Below are 22,518 nucleotides of genomic sequence, written 5' to 3'. Positions count from 1 at the left end.
TCCTAGAGCGTGGAATAGCAAAATCGACAAATATTTCATAAATAATGGATTCAGGAAGAGTCAAAGCGAACCATCGCTTTATATTAAAGAAAACAATGATGGACATTTTCTCATTGTTTGTCTCTATGTTGATGATTATTTACACCGAAAATGATATGAAACTTATTGATAATTTCAAAGATTCCATGATGCAAGATTTCGAAATGACGGATTTAGCACTCATGAAGTACTTTCTTGGAATTTAAGTGAGGCAAACGAAGTGAGAGATTTCCTTTAGCCAAGAAAAATATACTATGGATCTGCTAAAAAAAATTCATATGGAGAATTGCAAACCAGTAAGTACTCTTATAGCATTTAAATGAATAACTAAGTCTGGATGATGGAGCTCCGAACCTCGATGCTAATATATATAGAAGTCTGGTAGGTTTTTTACTATACTAAACCCATACAAGGTCTGATATAGCTAAAGCAGTGAACATGGTATTGAGGTTTATGAATAATCCTAGCAAAATTCATCTTGCTACCGCAAAAAGGATCTTACGTTACCTTCGAGGTACACAGAAAAGTGGTATACGGTATCAAACTCAAAACAATAATGAATTGATTAGTTATATAGATAGTGAGTTGGCTGGATCCATAGATGATTGGAAAAGTACATCGGCCTATATTTTCTGTTTAGGCACCAAGATAATATCATGGCATTCAAAGAAGCAACAAACTGTAGCACTTTCTTTTGCAGAAGCTGAATATATGTCAGCTAGTGAAGCATCATGTGAAGCAGTTTGGTTAAGAAGACTCTTAAAAGATCTGGGACTTCAACAAGAAAGTTCAACAACAATATCTTCTGACAATATTTCTGCAATTGCTATGACAAAGAATCCGGTCTTTCATGCCAGAAGTAAACACATTGAAATCCGACATCATTTTATCCGTGATTTAGTGACCAAAGGTGAAATCAAGCTCGAGTTTATCAACACTAGTGATCAACCAGCAAATATGCTTACCAAAGCAATTACTTCAGAGAAATTTGAGAAATTTAGAAGGATTTTAGACAAATTAAGAAGGGGATTTGTGAGAATAATTTACAAATATGAAAATAGTAAAAATAATAAATATAACATAAATGTAAGGCATACAATAGATTTAGTTTTACCTCTCTTATTTTAGCACAATGATCATTATATATATTGTAATGTTTGTAAACACCATATGTAATATAATAAATAAAACATATTCATATTTAAGTACTCTCTAGTTTATAAATAAATAAATCAAAGTAGGAGCAGCAGCTCTACATATTTCCGCATTATAATCTATATATTTTTCGAATTTCATTTCTAATACCCATTATACTTCAGCTGTCTCCAACTTCTCCACCCTTATCTGATCAACTGATTTCCCTTTGGTTTGGGTACGATTCTTCCCCTCAATCTTAATATGGAAAACTAATTCTTGAAGGGTATGTTTGTGTTTCAATGAATGAACAAAATTTTCCCATGAAGGGGGTAATTTCAAGTAAACAATTGGCTTGAAAAAGTTCATAAATGTCCATACCCTCAACTACAACATTATCAGCACATAAAATCTCGTACTCATGAACTTGATTTCAAACAGACATATCATCACATAGAAAACTTCAATCAACGAGTACATGCATATTTCTTAGTCCCAAAATCATTAGTATCATACTTAGCATTCAAAGAATCCCAATAATCTACCCAATCTGACCTAAGAAAAATTCTATCTTATTAAACCACATCTTATGATATTTCCCATCAAGATGTTCTAACTTAGACATATCAGGGATAAAGGGGTTGGTAATAGAGACGGCATTAAAAATAAGCACACTATCATTAGGAATATCACCAGCCATAGTTCCGTAAAAACAGGTACAAGAAACTCAACTTTAGAATGTATGAACTTGAATTGCTAATGAATGAAATAAACTTATGTGACAACTGTGGCGTGAATTAAACACTACCTTGAAGTTGAATTTGCCTTGCTACAACACACAGACTCACAACAGTTAACCTCCATGAATACATGGCTTCTACCTTTTCGATGTTGACAATAGCAGATTGAGTACGTTCAAGAATATTGCCCAAAAAAGAGAAACTAGAAGAGGAGGAAGATGTGTTTTTTTTTTATGTGATCAACGAATACCACAACACTGGTATTTATAGGGAGTGGAAAAACAAACGTGATAAGATCACGGCTGATTACGTGGGATAAAACGGTCAGTAAATGGGGTTAATGGCAGAAGACGTGGAGAGAAATTAGGGACAACGGTCACTTAGGGAAAAACGGTAACTTAATATGTTACAAAAAATGGTCATTAAATGTTGATAAATAATTGACCCAAAAAGATAGTTAAGTTTCTCCCCCAAGGCCCATGGCTTTGGCGGGTGGCGCGTGCTACCCATTCATCACCACATACCCACTAAAAGTCTCATTACTACTCAACTCAAAAGGTAGAGGAAGAGTAATAGTTATAAACCTTACTCTTCCCTTCTATTCTTTTAATGTGGGACAAAAGGCAAAAGACTTCATATTCTTTTTAATCAAAACTTAAGAGTTTCTACCCTAAACTCCAATAGCTGGTTGGGTGCCTTGGCTTAACAAATGTGGATCTCATGGATGAGGGCCTTTTCCACTAAGTATGCAGGTTTTTACCATCTTTTTGAACTGTGTGACCACCTCTGCTACCTCGACTCGGCAAAAATCGCCAAATACCTGGGTCGGTACGACACGACACCGACTCAGGTATGAAATATGAGTCGGATCCTTCAATTTGCACTCCGACACGGCGCTAAACCCTAGTTGTAAGATCTGAAAATTTGCTGTTGAATCATGACAAATAGGTGAAAAATATTAGGGCTTTTTGCTTCCCTAGTGAGGTGATTCCAATGATGTTTTCATCCATTTTTATGGTCGTTGACGGTAGGAGAAAAATTGTAGAAGAAAGAGGTTGAAGAAGGTGGACAGTACGACGCAAAGGAAGACGAATAAGATGTATGGTTGGTAGGCTAAATTTTGTACTTTTTGAATTATAAAGAAACGTGGGCCAAACTTTACTTTTTAACTTATAAGTAAAAGTGGGCTAAAAAGCTTTTCTTTTTTTAGGGAACCAAGAAGCTTTTCCTTCTATCTTCCTTAGTCAACTAAACTATCCATACTTAATTCTTAAAGACGAAAAGTCAAAAATACCCTTAGTCTCCCTTATCTTTTTCTATTATATTTGTGTCTTCATTCTTCAACCCAGCCTTTTTACAAGCTCTTCTCTCTCACCAATGCTGATTTTTTGTGAATTATAAGTAATATTAATCATTAAATTTTATATTGTAAAATATTGATTTCACATACCCGGAACAGTGTCCGAATTACAGACAGCCTGATTTTTTGGAAGTGCCGTACCGAACACTTGGATCTGTACCCAATTTGGACACTCCTAGCCGAGTCCAGGTAACATAGGTGACCACCACCAACTCTGATAGAGATTCCGTTCAGAAGGGTAGCGCATTATTTTTCTGATTGATATAGGTGGTGGTAGGTTGTAAGGGTGTGCATTTGTACTTGTATATGATTGATCCACTCTGTGTTTCTGCCATATGGCATGCATAAGAGACAAAAAAATCATGTTTGTGTGAGTGGTAAAATATAATTGGAGCAAAAACAACATCAGTTTCTTAGCTAAAATAATCTCTGTTGCATTTATAGAATACTTCAAGTTTTTTGGGTAGACAATTTGTCATTTTGGAGGCTGAGGAATTCCGGGTTCTGTGCAACATTTCTCAGCACTGGGTGCATGTTAAGGCCTCTGTTCTGTTCTTCCTAGATTATGTGTAATAAATATGTCTATATGTGCTTCAGCTGCAATCAAACATCAAAAGAGTAGATGTGCAAATATTGACGATGAGTATCTTGCTCATCTTGAAAAATTTACTGTATGTCATGATGATTGATTTCAAGCGGTGAGTGTGCATGCATATGTGACGTTTGTCTAAAATGTTACTGCTCTGGAAAATTTTCTTGTTTGGATGAATTGATGATACATGAATTAATGAAGGCTTTAAATTTGTGCTCATGTTTTCTGTTTCCGTTCCTTGTCTCTTGCTCAAATTGCAACCGCAGGATTAATGATGATGATAGGTTGATTCAAGCTGAGGGTATTGAGTCACTTTCAGAAGCTGAACTTCGTGAAGAGTGTAGAGAACGTGGCATGCTTGGATTAGTTTCAGTGGAGGAAATGCGCCAGCTAGTAATGCCTTTTCTCATTCCTTTTCCTCTTGCATCACATTTAAATGTTTCTTGGGCTTGCCAGTAAGTGATTAATAGCTGTGAGCCTGTGATATATTTCTTTGTTGGGTATATTGGTTCCTATAATAACTTTTATGGTATTGTGAATTCTGATCAAACCACCCAAATAAGCCCCACTCTTCGGTATCTAAGAGTTTCTTTGTTTTGCTTTTACAGAATTTGCTTCTTGGAGTGATTTGTAATAATTAAAAGCTTTTTATTTTTTTGGCTGAGGATCTGTGAAGTACAGCTATGATTGATGAAAGAGTGGTACTCTTTTCCAAGATCAGCAGAAAATTTCTCATCTCAAAATCAGTCTTTAAATTTTAAATATCGTACCTAGACGACAGATTAATCTCTCATCTATTTGAACCTCTGTCATGAAATTTTTAGCGTGACATCGAAAAGCATTGCTTTTTGTTCCAGCTCTATGTTGAATCCTATTTCACAAGTCAGGATAAAATCTTCCTGTTAGAGTGCTGCTGACTTTTTAGTAGAGATTACCCTTACAAAAAGGCTACATTTTCTACTGAAAATAACGGAGCATCAACTTCTGTCTGCAGCTTCGTGACTGGCTGGATTTGTCTCTCAATCACTCTGTCCCGTCTTCCCTACTAATCCTTTCCAGGTAGTGTAGCCAAGCATATGGATCAGTTTTTGCTTATTGTTGATAGTGTTATATGATCATAAAGCTTTGTGTAATGGGAAGGTACACAAAGTGATTCGTTTTGTTTCTCTCCTGACAGGGCCTTTGTGGTGTCTGGGAACCTGAAGCCTGAAGAGGCTGTACAGGCAACATTGTCTTCTCTTCCGGATGAGGTTGTAGATACTGTCGGTATAACATCTTTGCCTTCTGAAGATTCTGTTTCAGAGAGGAGGAGGAAATTAGAATACCTTGAGATGCAAGAGGAGCTAATTAAGGTTTTGACCTCCTACCATGGCCTCTTTTTGCACAACATTTCAGAAAATGTTGATTTGTATGACTTGTCATGTTGTATTAGCATTCTTGATAGCAAAATAGTTGGACTCGTGTCACTTGTTTCTAGGTGCCTTTGTATATGAAGGACTTATTTCTGTTTTTTTTTTTTAAGATCTTTGGGGTGGGGGCGGGGGGACTATTTCTGTTCTATTTCTTTCTGTCGTAGTATTCATTTGATAAATTTTACCTTTTCTGATTAATTAATCACAGGATGAGGAAGAAAAAGAGGAAGAAGATGCTAAGATCAAAGACTCTGCAGAGGATGAGGGAGATATTGCGTTAAAGGAGATGAATATCGCAACAGCAAGAGAAGCACAGGAACGAGCTAGAGCAAGAGTTGACAAAAAACAAGAGCAGCTCTGTGAACTCAGTCGCGCATTGGCCGTTCTGGCTTCTGCATCTGTATGATGATCCTGAATACTTCTATTCTTTTAGTCATGCCAGACTAAATGATCTGAAATTCTGAATTGATTCTGAAAGTTTTGGCTTGACTTTGCAGTCAGTTAGCAGAGAACGTGAAGAGTTCCTAAGGCTTGTCAACAAAGAGGTATGCAAAAGATTGTGAATAATTGACAGTTTTGTAGAAAAGACCTTGCCCCTGTGGTTTTTATCAGAAAGGTAGGATCCTGTTCTGGTTTCTTTTCCTCGGTGATAAGTTTAGGCTTGAGAAAATTGATTTGTTTCCTCTGGACATGCTTGTATCGGGGGTAATTGATTAGGGGAGTAATAAAAGTCAAATTACCTTAATAAAATGAAATGATGGTGATTTGAGGTGGTTGCGAGGGGGTAATGTAGTGGTGTTGTGATGAGAAGGGAGGGATGGACTTTAAAGCCTATTTTCCCCCTGAATGAGGGTAATAATTACCCTGGGGGCTGGTGGGTAACTATTACCCCCATAATGAGGGTAACAGTTCCCCCCTTCCTTCCATTTTCTTCTTAGTTCTTCCTGACTCTAGCTTATCCTCTTTACACCACTTTCCCCCTTTATCATCACCTCTAACCACCTTAAGTTTCCTTATTTGACTTCTATTACTCCCTTATTATTATCTTTTTGGTAAAAAGGGTGGTGGGTTCAACGATTGTGCATGTTATAACGGACGTGAGAGAGAAACAAATTATGAATGCAAAAAACAATAAAAACAGACAACAGATTTACGTGGTTCACCAATTTGGCTACATCCACGGCAGAGAGAGGGAGAATATTTTTTATGTGAGGAAAACCAGATTACAGAGAGAATTTAGGCTAATTCGGCGTTTAAAACCTAGGTACAAATAACCTATTTATACTTAGCGCTCAAAAACGCGTTTCCGCGTTATCCGCCGACCCGCCCGGGCGCCCGGGCAAATCCGCCCGACCGGGCGGTCCCCAGCTCTTCCAAAACAGCTTGCGCGCCGACCGGGCGAGATCCGCCCGACCGGGCGAGACGAAAACAGTTTCGTCAGTTCTTCGTAAAACTGACATAACTTTCTCGTTTCTCATCGGAATTGGGCATATGACCTATCGTTGGAAAGCTCTCGGAACAAGCTATCACCTCCACTTTGAATCACCTCAAAATCATTTATAGATTGAGAGATATGTCCATTCAAAGTCAGCCATATGTCATTCTTTCTTCACGCATTCTACCAAACACCTTCAAGGCACCATTCAAGTCACTATTCTTACAAATCTCCACCTTGACTTGAATCCTCTCACAATAACCAGAAAATCAGATGCATTGATCACAACGCCAGAATCTCCCTACACCAGATTTGTCCCAACAGACAACCAGACCAGATTAGTCCTTAAGGACCCCAGAATTGCCCCCGTATGAGTCTCACCCAATCTCGCCAAGATCGCTGACCACTCATCATGAACGACTCGGTCTCACAGCCTATGAGACCCATGTTGTGCATTCACCCAAAGCCCAACTTATTACCCGTCGGAAATCAAATCGTCTTCACTGAACCACAAACAACTAGCTCCACCTTAATCAAGACGAGCCAGTACCCTGCCAGTTGCTCCAACTAGAGCCATTAGCACTTACGTCTAAGTACCCAAAACAAATCACCCTTGGCGCAGGGGAACTTCCGTCGAAGTTCTTCTTGCTCGCGCCGGAGCACTCCATCCCGTTCTCACTGGAACGCAGGCAACTCCTCCTGGAGTTCCAATCTAGCTACCTCTTGGTGACTTCTTGCAGAATCACCTCTCAACCCAACACTCCCTGGCAAAGACATGTCGCTCGAGACCCCATAGCTATAAGCTGGCACACAAGTATCGATAGAACCGAACCTTATCATACCACTCTGTTGCTGAGAGACCCTTGGTTGTTCTTCTTGATGACCCTTAGTTTCAACTAGTTGCGTAGAAGTTCCCACAAACTCTACCTCATTGTTGACACTCTCATCCTCAACCCAAATAGTACTCTCAAACCCGGTTGTTGAACTCATTCCCGTTGACTCTGACCACTCAACCTCTGAAGAAGCCCCCATAAGCTCCACCTCACACTCAAGACCATCACTTGTCAACTCAAAATGCAGCTTCAACTCAGATAATGTAGACCCTTGCAACACATACAATGTCTCCCGTTTAACCCCTTTCAAGATCATCTTCGAACCCTTGTAGACATACAACCCTCCACCCTCACCTTTGAAACTGAACCCTTTCATGTCTAACAGACTAAGTGAAATCAGATTCTTTGTGACCTGTGGAACATGCCTAACATCATTCAAAGTACAGACTTTGCCATCACATGTCCTAATTCTGATGGACCCTATACCAACTGTCTTACAGACCTCACTGTTGGCCATAGTAACACTTCCATCAACCTGTTTATAGTTCATAAACCACTCCCTGCGCGAACACATATGACAAGACGCTCCAGAATCTAAAACCCACACATCACTGCAATGTGTTTGTTCATTAGCAACTAAAGCAATATCATCATCAGAACTGAAATTTTCTGCTGCAACAGCAGCAGAACCAGACCCAGATTCATCTTTCCTTTTAGGACACTCCCTTTTCCAATGCCCTTTTTCCTTACAGTAATTACATACATCATTAGGTTTAGGACCCCTAGAAGACGGTTTCCTGGATTTCTTCCCCGAATTCTCCTGTCCATTACTACTGGCTACTAATCCAGCAGCCTGATCGCCTGTACCTGTACCAGATGCCTTATGGCGCAATTCCCTAGTATGCAAAGATGATCTAACTTCTTCTAGGGACACAGAATCTTTACCAACAATGAAAGATTGCACAAAATTTTCATACGATATAGGTAAAGAAACAAGTAGAATTAAAGCGGCATCCTCATCCTCCACCTTCACATCAATATTACGTAATTCTAGTAAAATTGTATTTAATTGATCTAGATGTCTCTAAGAGGCATACCTTCCTGCATTCGCAGACTGAACAGACGTTGCTTCAAAACAACTTGTTGGTTGAGATTTTGTCATATACAAACTCTCTAATTTCAACCACAGACCAGATGCGGTTTCCTCCTCCGCGACTTCAGTGATTATGTCATCTTCAAACACAACATAATCGTTGAATGAGCCTTCTCCTCCAGAACGGCCATCTCAGCGGTGACTGAATCCGTTGCTTTCTTTGCCAACGGTGCCCACAACCCCTGTTGCTTCAGTAAAGCCCGCATCTTGATCTGCCACAGACCAAAACTATTCCTCCCAGAAAATTTATCGATTTTGACATTCACCCCAGACATCTTTCTCACACAGATCGATCACCAAAGCTCTGATACCAGTTTGTTATAACGGACGTGAGAGAGAAACAAATTATGAATGCAAAAAACAATAAAAACAGACAACAGATTTACGTGGTTCACCAATTTGGCTACATCCACGGCAGAGAGAGGGAGAATATTTTATTATGTGAGGAAAACCAGATTACAGAGAGAATTTAGGCTAATTCGGCGTTTAAAACCTAGGTACAAATAACCTATTTATACTTAGCGCTCAAAAACGCGTTTCCGCGTTATCCGCCGACCCGCCCGGGCGCCCGGGCGAAATCCGTCCGACCGGGCGGTCCCCAGCTCTTCCAAAACAGCTTGTGCGCCCGACCGGGCGAGATCCGCCCGGACCGGGCGAGACGAAAACAGTTTCGTCAGTTCTTCGTAAAACTGACATAACTTTCTCGTTTCTCATCGGAATTGGGCATATGACCTATCGTTGGAAAGCTCTCGGAACAAGCTATCACCTCCACTTTGAATCACCTCAAAATCATTTATAGATTGAGAGATATTTCCATTCAAAGTCAGCCTTATGTCATTCTTTCTTCACGCATTCTACCAAACACCTTCAAGGCACCATTCAAGTCACTATTCTTACAGTGCAAGTGCTATACTGCTATATATCTCTCTTCATCATGTATTTTGCAATGGAACTGTGTAATAATTTTTGGGTCTCTGGGTTTCTTTGGTTTGTTTCTGGTATCTAAAATCGAATCAAATGTTTAAAGAGTTATGCTGTCCAATTATATCCTGCTCATGGTACTGACTTTCGTTTGTACCACTATCTACTGGAGGATTAGTTTGTATTTCATCTCATTACTTGAAGATATGGTGATATCATTTGATATCTGGATTTAGAAGCTTAGTTCTTTTTCTTAGTTACACATGTATCTGCATCTTTGTGTTCCCTTCCCCACTCTGCCATCAAAAGGAAAGAGCAACAGTGGTATTGCTAGAGGAAAGAATGCATAAATATATGTTACTAACTTGCTATTACTAGGTTTTGATGAGACTAAATAACTGTTCCATTGTTCTTGGAAACTTATTGCTGGAAATTAAATGAAAATTGAAATTCAGCTGCTTCTTGGAAATTGTACTCTATTTTTTATTGTTTCTTTGGATGTTTGATTAATTTTCGGTTTTTTGTTGCTGATCATTTCAGATAGATTTGTATAATACCATGGTTGAGAAGGAGGGTACAGATGGTGAAGCAGATGCTCTGAAGGCCTATAAGGCTGCCCGAGAAGAAAGTGACCATGCTGCTGAAGTGGCTATTGAGGACAAGGCCTCATCAGCGCTCATAGATCGGGTGAGTCTGATGTTAGAACTTTGGTCCAATGTGGAGATATTTTAACTTAAGGCCACACTTAATCTCTAAGTTCGTCCTGTTCATCCTGGTAGGTTGATGCGATGCTTCAAAAATTGGAAAAAGAAATTGATGATGTGGATGCCAAAATTGGTGATCGCTGGCAACTGCTTGACAGGTGAAGTACATGCTTAATTAATTCTTTGATTTTGTTTTTTTTTTCAACTTGTGTTGAGACTTACAACTTCCTGTATTCTTACTATTGATATCCATATGAAAGGGTATCTGAAGTGTGGCTACAATTCACTAGTTTGCACTTTTATCCCCCATGATGAATGGGTGAAAAACTGAAAAATGCTGTTATTAATACTGACTATGGGCATAATCTTTCGCAGTGTTTCTTTGGATTTTCTAAGCTAATCAAGTTCAGGCTAGAGAGTTGACATATGGTCACATTAAGAGCTCAATGTCCTCATATGTATTGTGTTTCTCGATGATCATCATTTTTGCGTTAGATGTATCTTGCAAGTGTTCAGATCTCTTTAGGAATTGAATAATGCACTATCCATTTAATGCTGTTCTGGCACCATGTTCTTTTGAAGTTGCTCTGCAGGTGATTAGATATCGTACTTATTCTCAGTCAAACTGTTTACATCTTTGTGGAACTTCTCATTAATAAAAATTCAAGGTAGCAAATTTGAATACTTGTAGTTTAGAGACTCTAGGACAACGAAATTCTGTAAGCTGAGCCTTTGCACGTTCAACCAAATCAGTCCATTTCTTATAGCCTGATTGGGAAACAATGCTCCAATTATGTGGAGCTTTCTATGGGTACCAGGCTTATTCTTGCAAGGCCAGTGACTCTCAAGAGTAAAGTAGTGAAAACAGCACTTGGGTGGAAATAGTTGGAGATACATACAAAAAGCTCCTTTGTTGCTATATCATTGTAATTGGTTGGTGCATGAAGTATATGTTGATAATAATTAATCAAGATGACCATCTTATCTATATCTTTTTTGAAAATTTATATTTATTTAGCAAATCACTATTGATAATAATTTCCTTGCAAACTTCCACCTTATAACTTCCACCATATTATCCTTATTTCCCCTTCACCATAATTTAGCTCCAGTCGTGCTTACATATTGAAGAAATGTTCAACTATTGTGGCCTAAGGTGGTAACGCTAAGAAAACTATAATTAGAGACACTACGAGTAGGAAGGTCCCCCCCCCCCCAAAAAAAAAACAAGGCACATGTCAGAAAAAAAGACAGTTGTTTTCTGTTATGGACTTGTAGTTTTTGCTTGGCAGAACCATCTGGCTTCAGAAGCAGTCTTTTTATTTAATGATCCACCTGACTGACATTCTGGCATCTACACAAAGAGGAAAGTGAACATATGTGATACTTGGACGTTGGACACATGAAAAGCTTAATGAAAGAAGATGATGAATGTAACGCCCAGGTTCTGCAAGCTAGATGACTTGCTATTCAGAGGTGGAGATGCTGTTACTTTGGTCTTCTAGATACGAAAACTCCATTCTGGACACCTTATAGGCTTATAAAGGCTACTTTTGTTAAACATTCTTTGTGAAAAAAAAAGTCATTATTTGGAACTCTCTTTATAACTAGCTCCCTTTATATGCAGGGACTTTGACGGGAAAGTAACAGCAGAGGAAGTGGCTGCTGCTGCTATGTATCTGAAGCACACATTGGGCAAGGAGGGTGTCCAAGAACTGATTAGCAACCTTTCAAAAGATGGAGGTAAATTTCCTGCAAAAGTGCTTCTCAGTTCTTATCATACATATTTGTATATCGATATGCTATGAATAATAACCAAGCTGACAAGAAATTTCATGTATGACTGATGTTGCACCAGATGGAAAGATTCTTGTTGAAGACATTGTTAATTTGGGCAGCCGAGGTGATGACGAGAAAACGACTGAGTTGGAGTGTAGAAACTGATTTTCAAGGCAAGCCTTCATGTTTGATAGATGTTATATGTTTTGCCCCTCATATAGGTTACATACAATTCAAACCACAAAGTATTAGATATTAATATTAACCCCTTCTTGATGTCAAAAAAAAATTAACCCCTTCTTTTAAGAATGGTTAGCACTACATCTTTTAGAATATGAAGTTGCAGCATCTGCTTTTAAATGGTGTTGGCATTGTTTCGTTTATATAGTTACCATCCCTGATGTTACCTAGTTACTGGGGTTTGTATAAATTCCCACTGAATTCCAACTCCTTTACTAGTTGCCTGCTACACAGTCCTATGTTCAGTTGCATTTTTACTTGTCATGTTCCTGTCAAATGTGCTCACAAGAACTATTTACAAGAGCTCCAATGGGATGAACACTTTAGCATCAAGCCATATTTGAAATCCATGTACTCTTTCTGTTCTAGATTGTTTTTTGTTAGACTCCTTAATCGGGGTGCTTTCCATTAATCAATGTATATAGGGTTACACATTAATTAGTCCTAACTGTGTTAGGAAACCTGACAAAATACCAGATAATGTAAATATCTTTTACACTAAAATATATCCTAAAGATCTGTGACAAAATATTGTACATATTCTCTATCACACCCCCGCAGGAGGAGGATGGATGCTAAGACTGGATTTGAAATCCAAGAAGAGCTGTCGCGGTAGACCTTTTGTGAAAATGTCAGCAAACTGATACCGAACATGAAGGACACGAACCTGACCCAGTGCCACCTTTTCACGAACAAAGTGGATGTCCATCTCAACATGTTTCGTGCATTGGTGCTGAACTGGGTTGCGAGAGAGGTAAATGGCATTGACATTATCACAATACACAATAGTTGCCTGACGAAGCGGACAATGAAGCTCTAAGAGGAGGTTGCGAAGCCAACATGACTCGGTAACAACATTAGCGACTTCCCAGTACTCGGCTTTGGCGCTGGAGCGAGAAAGAGTAGGCTGACGTTTGGAGGACCAGGAGATGAGATTGTCACCAAGGAAGCAACAATAACCGGATATGGACCGTCGGGTGTCTGGGACAACCACCCTAGTTAGCATCAGTATAAGTAATCAAGCGCATCGAAGCAGAAGGATATAAGTGTAACCCGTGATCAATGGTTCCCTGAACATAGTGCAAAATGCGCTTGAGAGCATTAAAATGAGGCTCCCTAGGATCATGCATAAAGAGGCAGACTTGCTGGACGGCATAGGCAATATCGGGACTAGTGAATGTCAAGTACTGAAGAGCCCCGGCGAGGCTACGGTACATAGTGGCATTCGAAACTGGAGGACCCGAAGCCGCAGATAGCTTCAAGTTGGTGTCAATCGGTGTAGCAGTAGGTTTACAGTTACTCATACCACACGATCAAGGATTTCCTGTGCATATTTGCTCTGGGAAAGAAGCATAGAAGATGGTGACCTGGTGACAGCAATGCCGAAAAAGTAGCTCAAAGGACCCCAAGTCAGTCATGGGAAATTCAGTCTTGAGCTGGGAGATGATATGCTCCCGCAAAGCAGCAGAAGATGTGGTAAGAATGATGTCATCCACATAGAGCAATAAGTAGGCAGTTGCAGTACCCTGACGGAAAGTGAACAATGAAGAATCACTGATAGTAATGACAAAACCCATACGCAGGAGAAACTGGGCAAAACTCTGGTTCCATGCACGATGGGATTGTTTTAACCCATACAAAGCTTTGCGAAGACGACGCACATGATTGGGAGCTCTTTTGTCAACAAAACCAGGTGGCTGATGCATGTAAACTGTTTCCTGCAGGTCACCATGCAGAAAAGCATTTTTAACATCAAGTTGATAAATGTCCCACTTCCGTGCCATTGCCAAGCTAAGAACAGTGCGTATGGTCTGCGGTTTAACAACCGGACTCAACATCTCATAACAATCAACACCAACCTCCTGTGACCTGCCATCACAAACAAGACGAGTTTTGTGTCTTTCCAGATCACCATTAGATTTCAATTTATGTCGAAAAAGCCACATGTAATTAACAATGTTCACCCCCGGAGGTCTAGGCACCAAATCCCATGTTCTCGTATTAATAAGAGCACCATATTCATCATACATAGTCATATTCCAATTTGGGTCATTTAAGGCCTGTTTATGGTTTTTAGGCAAGGCTGATTTTTGTGGTGTTGGGCCCGTAGTGTGGGTGAGAAGCCCGTACTTGGGATTGGGATTGAAAACACCACGTTGGCTGCGAGTTACGAGCGGAGAGGGGGCTGGGCACGTCGGCCTAATAGGGGGGTGGCCACGCAAGGGGGTGGGTGTATGGGGTAGCATGTGGGCGAGCTCGTTGTGTGCTGGGAGGTTGGTGAGGTGAGGAAGGCGTATGGGCCAGAGGTGGGGATTGGGCCTCTGGGGCGTGCTGTTGCACGCGGATGGGTGAGGTAGGCTCAGGGGTGGGATGGGCCGTGGGTGTGGTATGTGTGTTTGTGGTAGGTTGCTGGGCCAAGGTGTGGGGAAGTAAATGAGTTAGCCAAGGTGAGGGTTCATCGGACCCTAAAACATTGTAGTCGGCTAAGGTGTATTTGGTCTCGGTCATGAATGGAAAATGTTGTTCATTGAACGTGACATGGCGAGACAAAATTATTTTACGAGATGACAAGTCAAGACACTTATACCTACGATGATTGGCCGGATAGTCTAAGGACACACAAGGAGTAGACCTGGGAGCAAGCTTATGAGGAGTAGTAGCGGTCAAATTGGGAAAACAAAGACAACCGTACACACAAAGATGATCGTATGAGGGAACACATCCAAAAAAGGTCTCCGCGGGAGATTTCTTATGAAGGATGGTGGACAGTAAGATATTGAGTAGATATGTAACCGTCTCAAGAGCACGATGCCACAAAGACAAAGGAACAAAGGATTGCAACAAAGTTGTTCGCATGGAATTATTAATGGTGCGAATCATACGTTCAACTTTGCCATTTTGTGATGATGTGTGTGGGCAAGAGAAGCGGAAAACCATCCCTTGTTGGATGCAAAAAGTTTGAATGGATCATTATCAAATTCCCGACCATGGTTACTTTGGAAAGATTTAATTGGACGTTCAAATTGAGTGAGCACATATTTTTGAAACTCAATTAATTTTTGATAGACTTGGGATTTGAAGGAGAGGGGAATAGTCCACACATAATGAGTAAAATCATCCAAGAGTACTAAATAATATTTGTGACCGTTATTGCTACAAATGGGAGAAGTCCACAAATCGTTAGTAGTACTAGAAGATGAATAAAAAGGTAGTCTATTATGTTTCCCAATTGGAAAAAAAATTGCAAAAACTAGAGTCATGCTCTTTATTACAATTAATAAAATTGTTGCTCCTAAGATAAGTGAAAACGGGTTTGCCCGGATGACCCAGTCGATTATGCCAAGTGTCAGAAGAAACAACAGCAAAAGATGTAGCTAGACAAGTGGATGGCAGAGTGTCATGGGTAACTGGGTATAGGTCTCCCGAACTATGGCATCTCGTAATTAGTCTCCCCGTTTGAAGGTCCTTCACAGAAAAACCAAAAGGGTCAATCAACCGAACAAGAACTATCAGTAGTAAAATTACGGACTGAGATCAAGTTTTTTATAATTTGAGGGGGCGAGTAGGACATTACGGAGGGCAAAGGGGTTTGTTTGTGGTGTTAATGGAACAATGACCATGACCCGTTATCGGAATACGATTACCGTTACCAGCTAAAATACGATTATGAGTGCTCAAATTAAATATGGGTAAGAGAGTACCGGCATTGTTGGTCATGTGGGAAGTTGCACAGGTATCCATGAACCACAAATCGTCATGAGGTTGGAAACCCATTGTTGAAAAAGCATTACCAAGGTCCGTAGGAGTCATGGGCTGCCCATAGGGTGCAGGGTAGGCCACGTATGCTTGCTGGCCCTGGGCCGTGTTGTGGCATGGTGTCGGGCCTGCTCGAGCCGTGGCATAAGGCCCATTGAAGTAACCCCTTGGCTGCTGTGGATATGGAAAAGGGGGCTGGGCCCAAGTGGGTTGATGCTGGGCCTATGGCGCGGCCCAAGAGGCCTGACCATGGGGATGTGTGGGCTGGGAATTGTTCAATTGTTGTTGTTGTTGTTGTTGTCGTCCCTTCTCGTTCCCATGTCCCTTCCCGTTTTGCTTCCCCCTCATCCGCAACCACCTGACCGGCCACCGCCTCCACCACCACCACCACAAGACTGTTGTGACGGTGAGGCAGAGGGAGTGGGAGAGTGAGTATTGTCAGCGTGGGCAACAAAGGCTTGGGCAGGGACACATGGTTCTTGCGCACGTCGAGCCTCCTCGAGGAGAAGACGCGATATGGCGGTCTTGAAGGACGCCAGTGGGTCCATTTGTTGAATCATGGAAGCCATGGTGTCAAAGTCGGTGTTGACAAGACCGGAGACCATACGAAGAACAAGCTTTTGCTCGGAAACAATTTGATCAACGTTGGCTAATTGATCTTTGAGGCTTTTCAATTGTTGACAATAGGTCGAAATATCAGTAAAATTCGACAAGTGCAACGCATTGAATTGGTTTTCCAAATAAACGGCATGAGTGTTTTTGTTATCTTGGAAGATAACCTTGATTCGATTCCATGTTTCAAGAGCCGTGGCCCCACAATAGAGAACCGTTTGAAGAAGATCCGTTGAGATGGTACCATAAATCCACTTTTTCACAATCGAATCTAGACGTTTCCACAAGACGTCAGATATGGCGGGTCTCGGAGTAGAGGGGTCAATATGGTCCAAAACGCTGCAGGCATGGCAATGGATCTCAAAAAGTTCCACCCAATTAGAGTATTGGGAAGTTTCACGATCTAAAATAAGTGGAATTTCATTACGAATGTTGCTTACGGATTGTGCGAGATGATACTCCGTTGTAGGAGGAGGAGTGGGCGGTTTTTCTGGATCACCGGCCATGAATGGCGAGGCAGCCACCACAATAGGAGGCGGAAATTGGTGGGTGTCAGGTGAAGAACGAAAAAAACGGCCCTTGGATCGAAAATATTTTGTGGAAAAAACCTAAAGATGTGATACCATGTTAGATTGTGTAAAACTTCTTAATCGGAGTGCTTTTCATTAATCTATATATGTCGGGTTACATATTAATCAGTCCTAAGTGTGTTAGAAAACCTAACAAAATACCAGATAATGTAAATATCTTTTACAGCAAAATATATCCTAAAGATTTGTAAGAAAATATTGTATATATTCTCTATCATTTTTCATATTGACATGATTTTATAAATGATAAATTGACAAATAATTCCAACTTCTGATTATTTTCCAAAATAATTCCTAGTTTGGAGGTTCTCTTTTTAAATAATCTGAAATCGTTGATTATTTCTATATACATAAACGCAAATTGGATCATGAAGCCAAAAAAAAAAAGCAATTTGAATTACTTTGAGAAGATCCGCCAAAATTTGAGATTTATTACGAAATTATCCAAATTTAGGATTATATTTCGGAAACATGGATAAAAGTTTGGATCATTCATATCAAATATGTTTTAATTCTTGTGTTAGTTCCATCACATTTTCACGCTCCTTCACATCCATAAAAATATATGATCTCCATCAATGCATATAGAAGGGAATTGATAATATTACTAATTCTATAGAAAAGAAAAATTACAGATATCACTAATCCTATAGAAAAAAAAAGGTGGCAATGCATTATCCTCAGAAGTAGAAGAAGATAGAATGGATAATCATAATGCATCACCAGTATTTAAACATGAGGAAGTCGTCATCTTTCTGCAAATCATCCACTTCAGAGAACTAAATTTCTAAACTAGGTTGAGCATCATATATCTAACAGTATCTACATTTAGACGCTAAGTTAAACAAATTCTACATATGCATCAGTTCAGCAACAAATTCTTCAATGTTTCTATCAGAGCTACCACCTTCTTCCATAGCCTCTTGAGCTAACTTCTTCCATTCCATGACATTCTTTTTGAAACCTATGGAGCGTTCTCCCTCCATGACTTCTCGTATACAGACGTCGACTTCATCTCTTGTTACAATACCCTTATCGTCGACCTTCAATCTAACACCGATCCTCCAAACATCGGCTATGTACTTGGCGTTGGTAGGTTGGTCTGTCCACTGAGGCATTGCCACCAATGGGACTCCTAGACTTATAGCCTCTAAAGTCGAGTTCCACCCACAATGAGTTACGAAACACCCTATTGCTCGGTGAGCTAAAATGGCTAACTGAGGGCACCAATTGACAACTAAGCCTTGTCTTGTTACATCATTTTTGAAATTTGGAGGAAGCTTAGCTTCTTCTGAAGCTCTAACTACCCATAGGAAATACTTTCCAGTTTGTGTTATACCCTTAGCTATTTCTTCCATTTGCTCTACTCCTAGGGCAGCAAAGCTTCCCATTGATATGTAAACAACAGAACTAGTTTCCTTGGTATCAAGCCATTGGAGGCAAGCATCGGTTTCTGGCTCGAAGAAGTTGAGACCGTATTCTTTGTCATCCTCTAAGCGTTGGTCCAAGTACATTGAGGGAATGGCTGGTCCTATTGTCTTTATAGGCCATTGCTTGCTTCTCATCCAATCTAGCACCTGTACATACAAAGTAGTACCAAAAGTCAATATGGATGGAGTCCTGTTAGGCATATTTCTCTACTAAATCATTCCGAAATAATACTACTTGTGTTTTTTTAGTTGTTCCATATTCACTTTTGACACTATTCATCCAATGTAGTTTGACCATCTTTGGTTATTTTTTCATAAGAAGAAACATAGTCAGGTAGGATCTTCTTAGACTCTTCTCAATATTTAATTTTCAGATTTCAACTAATTTTTATAATTTCTATCGATGTACAATTAGAGATATTAAAGGTCTAAGTTGCGAGTTGGCAAACATGTAAAGGAGAAATGGAACAACAAAAAAAGATCACGTTCTAAATATAGTAAAACTTTATCCTTAATGATATCCTTAACTAAGAACTCTAAAGAGAGACAAACTTTACAACGCATGTGGTTTACCCGCTCTGGAGTAAGAAGATTTCCCCATTTTATATTTTAGTTTGTATCTAAAATTTTGCTTCACTCCGTTTGAGGTAATATTCTATCTCTACTTTCTCCTATCATAATAGACATACTAACTATCTGGGTTGCCCTATGGAGATAGATGGAAGATCATCAGCTAGCTTCAACGAAATCACAACGAAAACAGTCAATAAGATCCTGTCATGGAAATTCAGCAGACTCTCTCCATCTGCTAAATATATCCTCATCAACACGATTCTCACCTCCCTAGCCTCTCATATAATCTCAATTTATCTCCTCCCGAGGAAAATCACTAAGAAGATTTCTTCAACACTCCTGAGGTTTTGGTGGTCATCCTCAATGGAGAAAAGACCAATTTACTGGAGGAAAAAAGAGGTTCTAGAAAAGCATAAACATCAGGGAGGCTTAGGATTCAGGAACATCGAGAAAGTGAATAAAGCTCTCCTCTTTAATCAAGCTTGGAGAATCTACCAAAACAAAGGTTCACTCATCAACCAGGTATTCACTGCAAAATACAAAAAAGATCCGCTTCAAATGGCAATAGATAATGAAGCCCCTCCTAGCTGCTCCTATGCCTATAGAAGCCTTTTTAAAGCCTGTCAAAGCTTTAAAGAGGGCCTGCACAAGAGATTAGGCAACGGGAAAACAATAAGACTGGACAAAGATAATTGGCATCACAAAGGCAAGCCACTGAAACCAAAGATTAGGGAGGATCACCCCTCCAGAGTGAACTACAAAATGGTTTCAGATCTAATTGATCAAGAAAGAAGATGGAAACAATCAGTGATATGGATGTTATTCCCAAAGGAAGAAGCGAGGGAAATTCTAGCTACACATATCCCTCAAGGAGATGAAGAGGATGAGATAGAATGGACACACACAAAGTCAGGAAGATTCACAGTTAAATCGGGTTATTGGTTCCTACAAAACAGTCCCAATAATCTTGACAAAGAGGAAAACTTCTGGAAAGAACTCTGGAAGTCAAATATTTTCCCAAAGTGGAAACACTTTCTATGGAAAATCATGAACAATGCAATGCCAACAGCAGAGAACTTGAGTAAGAGATCCATCAATCAAGTTAATCCAAACTGTGGCTTTTGCAAAACACAAAGAGAAACAACACAACATCTCTTCAGAGACTGCGAAATTTCCAAAAGGATCTGGAGAGCTTCAATGGGAATAGTTGCAGATCAAAGTGCACAACTCTCAATACAAGATTGGATAAGAAATTTCCTCAATCTTCTCAGAGAGAAGAAAAAAGACGATGAGCAAAATGTAGAAGCAGAGTTCATTTCAACTCTTTGGGGAAAATGGGTTCACAGAAATGAAATAATCTTCAACGAAACAAAAATGAATCCATGAAGAATATTGGAGATCATCAAGGATCACAATAGAAGGCTTCTGAAAACCAACAATGATAAAAGAGAGCAGGAAAGGGATAATAGCAGCAGTCTGGAAACAGCTAGAAGGCAAACTATAGAATGGGCCGTAGGACAGAGAACGGAAAATATCATGCAAACGTTGGTAGTGGATGGTGCATGGGCAAATAAGAAAGGAAACCAGTGGAAAGCCGCTATAGCTTGGAAAAACAAGAATGGATCACTAGGAGAAGAATCTGCATCTAGAATATTTGCGAACTCGGTCGTACAAACTGAGGCTTATGCATCCTTAAAGCATTACAAGACATGAAATGGAAATGCTCCGACATAACAATACAAACGGACAACATCGAAGTGGTACAAGCCCTGATTAGCCAAAGACGAACAAACAAAAACATTGCCCAAATAATAGAAGAGATAAAGCGAGTAGCTAATAGTTTTCATTTTGTTTCCTGTATTAAAGTTAGACGAGAAGCAGTTAAGCTAGCTCATGACTTAGCCGCAAAGGCAAGAAAAGGCTTAGTTAACTGTTCTCCTATTTGATTATATATATTGTTTTACCCCTTGTCAAAAAAAAAAAAAAAAAAAAAAAAAAAAAAAAAAAAATAATTTAACTCTTGAAGTAATAATAGAGATGTTAATAAATGAATATGTCTGTGGTCCAACAGTACATGACTTTCTCTTTTAGTAGTTTCTGTATATAGGTATGACTATATTATAAGTAACCTTTAAGGCAAAAAGGATAGTACCTGAGATTCCAACTTGTCAATAGTATTGAAGAACATCAATCTGGCCTTACCAAAGTTGGAGGACTGATTGATATTAAGGCAATTAATAGAAGAATAACACCCAGGATTGACTATCAAAGAAGGCATTTCATTAGGTCTTAACAAAGGAATTGAAGGCATTGAAATCAGAGAACCTTCAATAGGTAGCTTTAAAGCTCTTTCATACACATGATAATGTATGGAATGAACGGCTGCTGATTGAGTAAAATAAGGAGCTGCTTCAATCTCAGCCGTCCGTGCCAAGTCTAAGACCCAAGTCATCAGACAATCATACACTATAAATTTCACAGGGTGATTAGTTACTTTATACTCCTCAATAAGGTGAGCTACACTTTGAGGGACTACTCTTTCAAAAAGCTCTAAGTAGGCCTCATAGTCGTCGACCTTCTCATCGTCTTTGAGGCCATCAGAAATGGGTCGGATTTGGATTGGACTAGAGTTAGAGCGAGGAGGAAGCAATTTGGATAGTGAGTGAGTTATGATGAAGGTGACTTTAAGGCCTTTGGAAGCTAAGCGTTTTGAGAATTGGAGCATAGGATTGATATGGCCTTGTATAGGAAATGGAAATACTAAAACATGAGCTAAAGTTGATGTATTTGTTTCTTCCTCCATTTTTATTTTCTCTGCTCAATAGTCTCCTTTGTTTTGTTGGATTTTTTTCTCTCCTATGGAGAAGATAAGATATGGATAATATGGTGGATTATGAAACTGTGTGGTTATTTGTATAGGCTAAGGTAGCAACGTGAAGTTATAACTCTTATATAAATATAAAAATGTTGAATGAAGGGTAAATATGTAAGTCTAGCTTTTCATTCTCTTAGTTGTATAAATAGCATATTTCTACAAATCATTTCCTTGGTTCGATTGTGTATTTGTGAGATACTTTGGGGTGTAAAAGAAACCCACTTTTGAGTAATAAAGTTGTACCTTTCTTTCTATTTGTTGTTTGGCCTAATTATAGGCCTTTTTCATGTACTTCATCCCACATGTATTGAGAAGAAAAAGAAAGCTAATTATGTTTAAT

General features: G+C 39.5%; 3 protein-coding genes across 7 annotated transcripts in view; 1 reads left to right on the top strand and 2 right to left on the bottom strand.

Annotated features, from left to right (window-relative positions):
- Positions 1 to 12,710, top strand: part of LOC104889044 (uncharacterized) — a 28,470-nt gene extending 15,760 nt beyond the window's left edge. For 2 of the 5 annotated variants that reach the window (XM_010674183.4, XM_057393638.1), the window contains 9 exons: positions 4,132 to 4,258; positions 4,860 to 4,924; positions 5,043 to 5,217; positions 5,486 to 5,677; positions 5,775 to 5,822; positions 10,160 to 10,306; positions 10,399 to 10,481; positions 11,951 to 12,066; positions 12,182 to 12,710. In XM_010674183.4, coding sequence (XP_010672485.2) covers positions 4,132 to 4,258; positions 4,860 to 4,924; positions 5,043 to 5,217; positions 5,486 to 5,677; positions 5,775 to 5,822; positions 10,160 to 10,306; positions 10,399 to 10,481; positions 11,951 to 12,066; positions 12,182 to 12,267 — 1,039 coding nt within the window. In that variant the 3' untranslated portion in view covers positions 12,268 to 12,710. Of the gene's footprint in view, positions 1 to 4,131; positions 4,259 to 4,859; positions 4,925 to 5,042; positions 5,218 to 5,485; positions 5,678 to 5,774; positions 5,894 to 10,159; positions 10,307 to 10,398; positions 10,482 to 11,950; positions 12,067 to 12,181 lie in introns of those variants that run through there. The other 3 variants (XR_008968766.1, XM_057393637.1, XR_002039542.3) reach the window with 3 other exon arrangements.
- A 3,732-nt stretch (positions 12,711 to 16,442) lies between these two features.
- Positions 16,443 to 17,216, bottom strand: LOC125495528 (uncharacterized). The gene has a single exon (XM_048640277.1). The coding sequence runs from the start codon at positions 17,214 to 17,216 to the stop codon at positions 16,443 to 16,445; it is 774 nt and encodes a 257-aa protein (XP_048496234.1).
- Positions 17,217 to 17,925: 709 nt separating this feature from the next.
- Positions 17,926 to 22,218, bottom strand: LOC104889043 (mogroside IE synthase). The gene is made up of 2 exons (XM_010674181.4): positions 21,456 to 22,218; positions 17,926 to 18,877 (listed from the first exon to the last, which is right to left on the bottom strand). Exons 1-2 carry the CDS (start codon positions 22,104 to 22,106, stop codon positions 18,152 to 18,154), a joined length of 1,377 nt encoding a protein of 458 aa, XP_010672483.2. The 5' UTR covers positions 22,107 to 22,218; the 3' UTR covers positions 17,926 to 18,151.
- Between the last annotated feature and the right edge of the window lie 300 nt (positions 22,219 to 22,518).

Source organism: Beta vulgaris, chromosome 3, assembly GCF_026745355.1.
Source record: "Beta vulgaris subsp. vulgaris cultivar EL10 chromosome 3, EL10.2, whole genome shotgun sequence".
Lineage (NCBI taxonomy): Eukaryota > Viridiplantae > Streptophyta > Magnoliopsida > Caryophyllales > Amaranthaceae > Beta > Beta vulgaris.
Note: the sequence above shows the minus strand (reverse complement) of the source record. Positions and strands in the feature narration are given on the sequence as shown.

Bases quoted from the DNA above. Each gene is read 5' to 3' on its own strand.
- LOC125495528 (XM_048640277.1), bottom strand. From the start codon at position 17,216: ATGGCCGGTGATCCAGAAAAACCGCCCACTCCTCCTCCTACAACGGAG.
- LOC104889043 (XM_010674181.4), bottom strand. From the start codon at position 22,106: ATGGAGGAAGAAACAAATACATCAACTTTAGCTCATGTTTTAGTATTT. The intron at 18,878-21,455 runs GTACTATCCTTT...TTGTATGTACAG, and splicing joins TTGACAAGTTGGAATCTCAG to GTGCTAGATTGGATGAGAAG.